This window comes from Lynx canadensis, chromosome D1, assembly GCF_007474595.2.
Source record: "Lynx canadensis isolate LIC74 chromosome D1, mLynCan4.pri.v2, whole genome shotgun sequence".
Lineage (NCBI taxonomy): Eukaryota > Metazoa > Chordata > Mammalia > Carnivora > Felidae > Lynx > Lynx canadensis.
Window position 1 is genome coordinate 1,263,805 of NC_044312.2, and position 11,806 is coordinate 1,275,610.

The window sequence follows — 11,806 nt, forward strand, 5'->3', positions numbered from 1 at the left end:
GCTAGGAAGTGCCCAAATTTGCAATGAGATCTGGGGTTGATTTTCAGCACAGCCTGCAAAATGAGAATTTCCTTAAATGTCATTAATGTCTTTTGACTTTCACAGTGGCTCTTCAGTTGACATTTAGCTGCCCCGAACTAATTACTTTCTTTTTATCAAATTCCAAGGGTGGTTAACCAGCCCGCTCCCCACTTCCTATAACCACCACTCCTGCCATGTCATTCAGGGGTTATGGCCAACTGATCACCCATTACTCATGATTCACCTTTATTCCTTCACAATCAACCACAGATGAGAATCTCCACCACTGTGATGACACTACATACCAAGGTTATCACTGCCCCACTTCTAGTACAAGTGGAGTTAGTCTGGTATTTTCAGAAAGCAGAACTTGAAAAAAATTTTAAAGATAAGTGACTATTAAGGCATGTGATGTGGAGGGAGGGCTGGATTGAGGGTTGGGGAGAGCAAAACAGGGAAAGTGGAAGAGACAATACAAAGATGAATTGTCAGCCAGGCAGAGATGAGAAATATCTTGCTCAGAATGGCGCCAAGGACCCACTTGGAATCCATCTTAGGAACATCCCACTGAGGAAAGAGGGAGACCCATTTACTCATCTGTGTCTGTCGCACTGGTACAATGATTGTTCCACGAGTGACTGCTCTTCGCACAGACTGCTTGTGTTCTGAGTGAGTTCCACAGCAGTGCTTGATGCAACACCAACAGGAAAGGCCAGGAGCCCTAGAGCAGAAAGCAGAGGCCTGATGAGAACAGCTAGAGGCTTAGAAGCTGCTTTAAAACCTGGACAGAACCAGTCACTGCTGCTGTGGCTGGAACACAAGACAGGAGGCCAAGAGAGAATCTGAAGACGGTGTTTGCACGGGGAATCTGGATGACTCCGCAATTGCACTCTTAGGTATAAAATCAACAGAAGTGCCTACATAAGAGCAGTAGTGTATGAGAGCCCCCAAATGGTCACAAATCAAAGTCCATCATCAGTGGATGAAGTGCAGGAACATGATGTTGAACACAGCAAGGGAGATACGGGAGAATATATACTGGATCTAATTTAGTTCAAAAACAGGCAGATTTAATCTCAGATGTTCCAGGTCAGCATGAGGGTTGCCTCTGGGAAATGGAGAATGTACTGGACACATGGTTGGTCGTGTCTCCAGACCCCCATTAGCACCAGTGTGCCCATCCTCCTGCTTCTTCAAGGGTTGGTGGCTTGCAATTCTCAGTTGTCCCATTTCTTTGCCAAAGAGAAGCCATCTCGCCTGGGAGCTATGCACCCTCCCCACCCCCCCAAACCAGACCTCGGCTGATGACTGAGGATACAGGGGTACAAAAGCTGGTCCCTTTGCCTTGAGATGGGATTAGCTGTGATTCAAGTTTTGAATCATTAGATTGGAGCAATCTGGGACCATATTCTGTAGCTGTTTCCTCGCTCTCAAATGTTGTGTCCACTCTTCTCCTCAGAACACTCCTGTCCCAGTCTTCCTGTTTCAGGCTCTGATTCAAGTGGACTGAACTGACACAGACTTGAGCAGTGATCAAAGGGTCTTGATTGCTGTGTACCTGGTGATGTTCTATCTCTTGATCGGGGTGAGAGTTACATGGAATTGCTAACTTTGTGATAACTCACGGATAGGAACACTTAGGATTTGTGCGTTTATCTGTATTTACGTTATATATACTTCAATATCAACATGCTTATTAGAAAGAAAGACACCTGGCCAAAGGAGAGGTTACACTTCTTTCCAAATTCTTGAGCTGAGAACTGCCTGCCCCAGAATCGTGAGTACTTCAAAATATTCCCAAGCCTCTTCTACATACCAGAAAGTCCACCAATACCATGAACACCCATGAGCTCGTCGTAAAACTTGCAGGGCTCAGATACTACTTGTGGGACTCCTACTTACATGAACACCCTCCCAAATTAGGCATGATAAACCACATAAAGAATAACTAGATTATGCCGCTTGAACAAAATCTAGAATCTTAGGAGTTTAGAACAATCAAAGCTTTTTAAGCAAAATCTACCGAGGTTTGGGGTGATCGCTTTGAGTGGTGACAATTCAGGCTTCTTCCATGTCGTGGATGCTCTGCTGTGCTTTCGCGATCACCACAGCAAGAGGGTACCACTGGAGAAATGTGCACCTACAATTGTGTCTCCATCTGGAGGTGATATTTGATGTGGAAAATGTTGGGGTTCACAACCGATGGCCAAGAACAAAATCTTGAGACATCTTTGGTGCAAAGGGTGGTTTTATTAAAGCATGGGGACAGGGCCCAGGGGCAGGAGGAGCTTCCCTGGGATTGTGAGGAGAGACTGATTATATTGGGGGAGGGCGGTAAAGGCAAGGGGACGTTTCCAAAGGGACTTTCACTTGCTAAACACTCACAGGATACTGGAGGCTTAGATATTGTCAAGCTACGGTTGTTTTTACTCTAGCCAAGCTTTATCATGAAGACAGTTGGGACTTCCTGGAGGAGTGTCTTACTCTGCCTGACCCAACAATTGGTCAAAGGGCTGCAGGTTATAAGGAAATTTAATTTTTAATTTTATTTTATTTTTAACGTTTATTTATTTTTGAGACAGAGAGAGACAGAGCATGAACAGGGAGGGTCAGAGAGAGAGGGAGTCACAGAATCCAAAGCAGGCTCCAGGCTCCGAGCTGTCGGCACAGAGCCCGACGCGGGGCTCGAACTCATGGACCGTGAGATCATGACCTGAGCCGAAGTCGGACGCTTAACCGACTGAGCCACCCAGGCGCCCCAAGGAAATTTAATTTTATCTTCGATTCTTTTTGCCTTTGTTCTCCACATCATTATGGGTCCCTTCTGGGCACAATCTGCTGGCCAGGACTAGTTAGATGGCGCTGCCCGTCCCTCCTCCGTGGCTACCAGGAGTGGGACCTTAGGAAAGCAGAGCCTTCCCTCAGGCTCAGAGGGTGAGGGACATGCCCTTAAACAACTCTACCAGGCTGTCAATGCTTTTGCCTAAAACCAATTTTGGAATCTTGACATGGGACACGGGAAATCGGTTTTAACCTCTTGCGTATGATGTAACTTCCATGAAAACGGGAGAATATTCCACCTTCCTGTGCACCCTCACTTCCCACATGAATAGTTTGCCTATTCCCACTTCAAACTTGAAAACTAGTCTCTGTAAGCATGGCTTTATCACCAGGAAGTAACAAGGTAATGACTTAAATGTACTAGAAAGTTTATAAAACAGTAGAGATACGCATGGCTTATTCCAAACATAAAACACTTTATTTTCTGTAACAAAAGTTGTTCTTTGCATATAAGGATGTTCTAGCGGCTGCTTAGATGTTAGGGGACTGCTTTTCCTCTGGCAAAGGCTTGTATCTCTGGTCTCTGTTCTTGAAGAGCTGCACTCCAAGATCAGGGTGAGAGTCTTCTACTTTGGAAAAGAGCCTCTTTGCAGAAATGGCCCATTTGAATCTATAACCCATGAACTTGACTGTCTCAGTTCTCAGTTGTGGAACTAAATTACAGCAGTACATAATACATTGCATTCTAAAGCATAAAAAGGCATGTAGAATGAGATATAAATAAGATTATACCTAACAGCTCTGTATTTCTTTTAAACAAATGGCTCTCCGGGAAGACACTTTCCTTAGGCTCTTGAAATATATTTTTCTGCTGTAACAGTGGGTCAGTAATTTCTGCAGTTGAACCAGCTATTAGCTTTCTTGAGAGACAGAACTCTCTTAGTTTTAGGATCAAATTCGTATTGCCTTGTTCCATGAAAGAAATAGAAAAATCCTAGAAAGAAAAGAAAAGAGACTTACTATGTTATACAAATGGTTTCTAGGCTTGACTTGAATTCTTGAAAAATCCTGTCATTTGTGAGAATATTTTTGGCGTCTGCCATCCCCCAAATAACAATACTGATGTTATTCTATCACAACAACATAGAGGAAATATATTCATATATTCACTTACCATCTTTCTGGAAAACAGCATCAACCTTACTTCCAATTCCAGGAAAGTCATCTGCTATCATTTTGGGATAACCTGCATCCATGGATTGTTTATATTCATCATACCTGGTCAAAAAATAATTGGAGGCATCAGAATGCATCAAATGTGTAGACTTCGCAAAGTCATCACAGGGAATTTGGCAGCAGGAATGTTTCAAGAACTTTTAACTGCAGAGATGTTGTGTGGCATGGGGGAGGGTGACATGGGATGCTGGATGGAAAAGATTTAGAAGGTCCCTCTGAACGCCAACCACTAATTCTAATTCTCCGGGAAGTACCACACGACATCCCATTAAGGCAAACTGTAATCAAAGATACATTTCTACGGGTGGAAGGGCCCTGTGAAGATAAACGCCCTCCTTCTTAGGTGTCCTTTTTCAAATGTGGCCCCACGTGTTCCCTGGATTCCCAGTATGGGTGTTGCACAATGATCTCTTAAGCCTTGGATACTTGCTACAGCCATTCACAGAAACGGCAGCTAGTCAAGGCAGTAAGAGACTCCCGTGGGCACGGTTCAATCTAGAATGTTCCCTCTGTGTAGAAAGAGCTGGTGCACTACCACTTTGTGTCCTCGGTCTTTACCTCCAGTACTTGTTACCGACAAAGAAGTACGTTTTCCCGGTTTCTTCCTCAGACACAGCAGCATCGATGCTCGTCACAGTTCTGGGGAAGCCGAAGGATTTGTGGATGTTCCTGGGGTATCCATACAGCATATCCTGCCCCCGGACAGCCCAGTACTTATCACCTGCCAATCAAAAAACAGAGATGAAAATCCTTATCCAGGGCGCCAGAAGACGGTAGGCTGATTTCCAGCTAAGTTCTCAGCTACACATGCCAGAGCAGGGTCTCACCTGCACGCTAGAACCATCCGGGGAGGTTTCCCAAGATGCCTGAGCTAATTTTGTAACCAAGGTCTATTAGATCAGTATGTTTTTTAAATATCGGCATCTGCAGCAAGCTTGGAGATGGCCCCAGCGTTCATCGCGCCACCTCCGTGACACCAGGCTCGCTTCTGCGGTTTCCCCTCGACTCTGAAAGTTCCCGCCAATGGCTTCCCAAAGGCCAGAGTGTTGTAATGACTCACAGTCTGTAATGACTTGCAGCCTTTGTCAGCAAAAACCATTGCATCTGGCTAGAATACAGTTCCAAACGCTCATTTATGCTGTGTCCAGATCTATATATTTAGACTTAAAAAGCCCCATGTCACATAACACTGGTCTTCCACCCTGAAGCCAGGATTATTCTCATTGCACAGACATGCTCGTTTACCCCTTATGAAAAAGCAGCTTGAAACTTTGTGCATCTGACATCCTACTTAAGGGGCGCCTGGGGGGCTCAGTTGGTTGAACATCGGACTCTGGATTTTGGCTCAAGTCATGATCCCAGTGCTGTGAGATCGAGCCCTGCATTGGGTCTGTGCTGAGCCTGGAGCCTGCTTAAGAATCTCTCTTCCTCTGCCCTGCTCCCCTTCTCACATACACACACCCTCTCTAAAAATTAAATAACTAAATTAAATTAATCGATTTCCTATTTAATTTCATGATCTGAGGGATAGAAAGCCGGTTTCCAAGTTTTCTGTCCACCTAAACTGCATTCGATCCTTTGCCTTGAGTGTATGACCGGGTCAAGTACTTTAATGTTTGCGTATATTATTTGCAGAAATAGTGATGTTGGCCATAGTGTCTTCAAATCCAGGAGCCCATCATTGGATTACGTTTCATTCTGATAGAATCAAAGAAGCTTGTCACATTCAGTTCATGATGATTCAGGACTTCTCATCCCTTAATGTACATGGCAGCTGAAGGACGTGGACAGACCTTGAGGATGTCAGGCTAAGCGAGAGTCTGTGGTCTTAACAGACTCCCCAGGGATGTCCACGATACCTCCCCCTCCCTTCATGTGTCTGTGCTATCCTCTCTCTAACTTTGGCCTCAGTCTCTCCTTTTCATTCCTGAGCACCTCCAGGGGAGATTTGTAAAGAGCCCCACACAGAAAACATTTTCAAAATTCCAGGTTCATAAACCAGCAGAACACGGATATCTGTAGTCACATGCTCTTTATGGAAAACAACTCAGAGCTGCACTGTATCGTTCTCAGTTGCGGTGATGAGCTCCCACCGGTGTGAGAAGCGAGATCGTCAGATTTCCCGAAGTGCGTGGAGAGAAAGTAGCTACAACCGTCTTCTATCTCAGCCCCAAAGCGGATGAAACATTAATCCACGGAACAGAACCATTGCGGAAACATTACCTTTGAAAAACCGGATTTCGTCTCTCTCTGCAGCTTCGTAAGCTGCCTCAAGTCCATTTGGCAGGTTTGGCCAGAAAATAGAAATGAAATTCTGCTCAACGCCCGGGGAGTAGTGGCTTATGCGCATGTAGAACCTGATGATTAAAAAGTAAAGAAATTTGAGCTAATGGGGAGCAAGCGTGGGCTGACACCTAAGGGAGTTTACTGCCGGCCAAACGGGTCCTGGTGAATGTCGAACGTCCGTCGTCCGGGCTGGGGCCCGGGCGGCGGTGGGGAAGCCTGGCCCGTGGTGTCCACTCCCTTGCACGCTGACAGCACCACGGCAGAGTCCTGGGGCTTCCCGGGAGCGCACTGGTAAGTCCAGAGCATTGCTGCCGTCCACGCACGTCCGGCACAAACAACCTCAGGAACCTGGACAGTCGACTGCGGTAGAGTGACTACACAACCATCCGTGTCACTTATCTTTAGTGGCTTTGGTATTAATATGATTTAAGTTACTCAAATAATGGCTGTGATTGACAACCAGCTTGCACCAATTCCGTCTGACAGCTGGCGTCGGAGCCGCGAGGAGCCTGTGTCAGAACACAGCCACGTCCGTGCCCCTGCCAGCCCAGGCCCTTTCCCCCGTCACGCCTTTCCTCGCAAGACCCTACGAGAGCGTGCTGCTCGCACCTCACAGAGGAGAGACAGGGGTCAGGGAGGGGAAGGGAGGTGTCTAAGGCAAAGGTCAAGTTTACACTCAGAGCTGGCCGCCGGTCCCGTTGTCCCCTTAGGCCGGTGGCTCACACCGTCGGTCCTACGGTCCGCAGGGACTGGGTGATGGAAAAGCATAGACTGTAACGCGGCCGCAGAAGAAGGGTCCGGACCGCAGGCCACGGGGAACGATGGGCCCGGCAGTCAGGAGCCCAAGTGGCGGTCCGGCCCCACCTCCGCCTGGCGGTGAGGCCCTGGGCAAATCCACTACTACCCAGCCTCCCACAGCTTCCTCTTTGGTGCCGCTTAAGTGACAAAGGACACAGGCAGAGGAGTTCCTGCAAATCCTAGACTTGCCCCTGGTCCTTGAAGAAATCCCTCAAACACTTGCTCTGCTGGGGGCGTCCTGCTCTATTCAGAGATTTCCTTTAAAGCCAGCTGCTTCCTTAGCTTTCAGCCACACCCTATATGGTTCGCGTGCAGCCTTATCTATAGGGGAGAAGAGGGTGGAAAGCGTCTGGGACCAACACCCTGCATTCTGGGGTGGATGTGACCACAGAGCAGTCAAACAGCACGGGCACGACTCTAGCAAGAGCGGCTGAGAAGTGAGCCCGTCAAAGCACCCCTACTTGCTGTGCCAAAGCCCTGGTCCTTCCTCAGGGCTGTCCTTTCGGTGGACTGCATCGTTCAAAAAAGGACCACGTTATAAATTTACACGGTCCTTTAGGAATCAGGATGACACAGAGAGCGGGCCTATTCCTTGGGAGGGAGCCCTGGATGTTTTGAGGCCACACACCGTACTGGGGGGTCCAGGACCCTGCTGTGAGGAGAGAAGCATGTCGTGGCCCCACATATGTGCTCGAGGGAGGGCTCTCGTGAACTCTTGGGGATTTTCCCCACAACGGCTCCTGTCCTTCCCTAGGTCTCTGGGGATCGCAGGCTCTGGGGGGCATCTTTACTAGGATAGAGGGGTGACATTTAAGGGTGGCTACAAAACCCCCATCAGCCTAACGGTGCTGTGGAAACCACTGGCTTCTCCTACCAAAGTGCTAACGTGAATCTCATCACGAGAGTGGGCATTAACGAAGAGAGCGCGTCAGTACGAGCCAGAAGCTCAGTTGCTTCTCTGTCACCACTCCGTGCGCCGAAAGGATCTCTTTCCTTCTCTCTGCCTTACTTTACTGATCTGCAAAATGGGACTATATTTCCTGAATTTTCTACTTCAGTGTTTTTTGTTTTTTTTGTTTTTTTTTCTGAGCACCAAACAACAGAACGCATGTGGGGGGAGAAGTTGTCATAAATTCATCACATTGTGCAAATGTACGTAATTGCTTGCACTTAATCAAAATTCTAATTAGGCACGTAAGCGTAAGACAAATAACATGTGGGGCAGAGTATAGCGCATGGGTTCGCCTAGTCATGAGCGTTGTTGCGGTTACAGACACAAAACACAAAGAGGAACTGATGTCCTACCTGTCTTTAAAGAACATCACTTCTCCCCGAATCGTGGTGATTGCGTCAAAGGTTAGCTTGCTGTCACACGGTTGTGGGGTTTGGGGGCCTGTTGGAGGGATGGGATTCTGGGAGGGTCCTAAAGGAGAAAGAGATCCGCAGTTAGTTCTGCTGGAAAGCTGCATGAACCACAAAGCCAGCTTCTTAAAGGTCCCCACTGACGGCCGCTCTAACGGCCCCTCGTCCCCAGTGTTGTTCTGTACACTCACCATATATGGCCTGGATGCCATCGATGTCGTCCTGAGACAGCTGGACGTCACCACTGTAGATGTAGTTGGGGTACATCAGAGCCCCAATATCAGTCGAGTGAGAGAGTCCGAGGGAATGACCCAACTCATGAGCGGCCACGCGATACAAGTTGAAATCTAAAAGTTCCAATAGACCCTGTTTGCAATTCTTTGAAGGGTGTTCGTAGTGGAAAAATACATACTTCTACTAATGCACCTTTTCAGTTAAGCCAACCAGTATTACAATGAACTGAGGAGGCGTGGGGGGATCAAGAGAGACAGGATTAGCTGGCTCACCCCTGAAGTCGTTGGTCCACCTTTCGTCTTCATCGAAATGGACATCTCCGCCGAGATTTGGGCCTGGTTGGAAAGCATGAGCGAGGTTCCCTCCAGGTCCATCGAAGGGAGAATTGTCATAGTGATCTGCCAGAAACAGAATTCAACAGGTGTCCCTCTTGGTTCTAACTCCGGCTAACCCAGGAGGGTCAGCTTTGCTGAGAGGGCCACAGATTTCCCACCCAGTGTGGCATAGTCCCTCCTTCAGCCTGTAAAAGCAACACTCCTCTTGAGCAAGGTCCTCCAGCAGCTGAAGGGATCTAGGGTCAAGGCAAAGGGAAGGTGAGGAGAGTTTCCTGCTACAAGAAGGGCTTACCTCCCCACACAAAGGATAGCATTATGTCCGCTTGACCCTCAGAGACCTTGGTGAAGTTCAGGGGTGAGACATCACTCCAGAGTTGAAAGGCTTTCTCAATGGCACGGTCCACCTCTGCTCTTGGCAGATCTGGTGTGTAATTTTCAATCCTTCACGTGAAATAAAACAGAGACATGTCAGACCTCCTCTGTCATGGCTCTGATGGGGAATAGAGCCCTCGCTCTGGTGCCCGTTCTGGTTACCTGTAGGTCAGGTCTGTGTGCTCCCATCGAGGGTTCCCCTCAGTGAGGACATAGGAAGCCACGTCGGGCACCCCACACCTGGCCTGCTTCATCACGTGCAGGGTCTCGGCATCTGGCCGCCCAGTCACCTTCAGCCCAAAGAATTTCTGCATTTCCTTCAGCTTCTCAACCACTGGGCTATGGTTTCTCTGCTTTACCATTTTCTTCCCGTCGTCCTTCAGATTGTAGTAGTTTTCCAGGTATTTCTGATGAAAGATAAAGGTACTGAAACCACCAGATGAGAACTTTCTATTCTCTCAAGATTGACAATATGAAGTTTTCACAGAAGTGGAGAGCCACTTTGAAAGATTGTGCTTGGATTTCAGGGTCCTTATGATTGGTGGAAACTAATCTCAAGTAGGAATCTCCCGACCTCTCAACAGCATGAAGTCAGAATTACAATTGGCTGCTTTAGTTCTTGCTTCCCTCCAACTGGAAAAGGGAAAAGAATCTGCTCTGGGGAGAGGACCCTTCCCACCACGAGTTTCTCTTCGTAAGAAACCCACCCTTTATTTATTAATAAATAAAGCTCATTTCTTAAGCCCCTTTGTGCTACTACTGCTTCTCTATAAAGCCATGGGAAAATGCAGATAAAGGCTCTTCGTTTCTGGCATGTGAAATTCAGCATTTACCTGGACCATCTCCACATCTTTCTCTTGTGTGTCTGAGGTCACTGCTGGGAAACCGTGGGACCCCACGTCCCAGAGCAGTAGCAGCAGCAGCGGCAGAGGAAGGCTGGCCATGCTGACCTTGGCTTTTCTTCTCTGGTGATGGCCTCTGATGCTCTCCACCTGCCTGCTGTTGAAGTACCTCAACTAGGAAAAGCTCCCTCTTTATATAGTCTGTGTTTCCAGAAAGCTGAAGGCTGGCCGGCTCACATTGCGTAACATCCTCTTTGATTAGTGATGAATACCTCCGGCAATTATCAGAAACGGTGACGCCGCACAGATTATTTGGATCCACTCGGTGTCGCAACCTTATGATTAATATCAAACAGTCCGTGTGTGTGAGGGAGACACGTTGGTTTTCTCCAGTTCCTGTCTGCCCTTTTTGAACAGGGCCTTGTCAGAGATCGTAGAGTAAGTATTCCGTGATCATGTGAAAAGGTAGGCTTTGCTACCTTTTGCCTTTGCCAAACGGTCTAGTATACTATTTCCATAGCCCACGGTCTCCGTCTTTACGTGGGCCCAGGATTTGAGAACCTTGACTCAGAAGCCCTCGTCCACAGGTCTGGTGAGATAACTCCCACCCTGTGCAGACACTGCCCACTGGCATCGTGGGAGAAATATGACCCTTCTCTGAAACCTGTCACAATGTACCAGAGGAGGCAGGGGCTGGCCAAAGACCCAGTCTTATTGTTTTATTTTGAGTCTTCTGGGGCAGAGAGAGAGAGAGAAGTGGGGTTCACCCGATGGGTCGGGGGCGTGGGTCTCAAGCTCATCACCTGCTAGACTCGAACTCACAAACCGTGAGATCACGCCCTCAGCCGAAGTCCGATACTTAACGGACTGAGCCACCTGTGGCCCCTCTGCTGTCTTATTTTTAATCATCCTCGTTCCCGTTGATGCGAGCACATGCTCGTTAGGGCTGGGCTGCAATTATTCTCTCATGTATGCATTCGTTCACGTATCTTTGCATTCATTCATCCACATGATCGTATTCAGCATCTTCCGGGCACCAGTTCCCACGGGAGGGAGTTAATTAGTAAACAGACATCGTATGAGATATCTTAAGGTGGCTTTAACCGAGGTCCATACAACGCTGCTCAGATTAGATTTACCAGGAAGTGCCAGGATGCACGAGACTATAGAGCTGGTCCAACCCTAAATTTCCTAACGTTCACTAACCCTCCTATCTCTACCATAGTTTTTGCCAAATCTTAGTGCCACCTGGAGTATCACTTTTGTATTTTTCCTTAAGTTACAGTTTGCCTCATTATAGGCTATCATGTCTGTAAAAATCATCGTTTAATGGTTATTAGTTTTGTATGCATATTGAAATAAATACATGGCTATGTCATGAAAACGTTCATTTGTGTGTCCATGTGGGAATATGTGTCTTGGGGGCTATCCTTCTGGCCCTTGGTGAGAAAAGCTGATCTAAGTCCGTGGATTCCTCTGCTCACACCCCAGCCTCCTTCCTCCAAAGTGTTTAATGAGATACGAAGCTGAGAAACACCT

At 47.6% G+C, this 11,806-nt stretch overlaps 1 protein-coding gene across 1 annotated transcript; it reads right to left on the bottom strand.

The window, feature by feature from the left end:
- Window positions 1–3,258: 3,258 nt before the first annotated feature.
- Window positions 3,259–10,440, bottom strand: MMP1 (matrix metallopeptidase 1). Its single transcript, XM_030332204.1, has 10 exons — window positions 10,259–10,440; window positions 9,588–9,832; window positions 9,346–9,494; window positions 8,991–9,116; window positions 8,676–8,831; window positions 8,428–8,545; window positions 6,262–6,395; window positions 4,597–4,759; window positions 3,977–4,080; window positions 3,259–3,796 (listed from the first exon to the last, which is right to left on the bottom strand). The coding sequence occupies exons 1-10, from the start codon at window positions 10,367–10,369 to the stop codon at window positions 3,687–3,689; spliced, it is 1,416 nt and encodes a 471-aa protein (XP_030188064.1). The 5' UTR covers window positions 10,370–10,440; the 3' UTR covers window positions 3,259–3,686.
- Window positions 10,441–11,806: the final 1,366 nt, after the last annotated feature.

Excerpts from the sequence above, each read along its gene's own strand:
- MMP1 (XM_030332204.1), bottom strand. The coding sequence starts at position 10,369 with ATGGCCAGCCTTCCTCTGCCGCTGCTGCTGCTACTGCTCTGGGACGTG. Across the intron at positions 8,832-8,990 it reads GTGGACCAACGACTTCAGGG|ATTTCAACTTGTATCGCGTG; the intron begins GTGAGCCAGCTA and ends TGGAACTTTTAG. Across the intron at positions 3,797-3,976 it reads TGCTGTTTTCCAGAAAGATG|GATTTTTCTATTTCTTTCAT; the intron begins GTAAGTGAATAT and ends TTTTCTTTCTAG.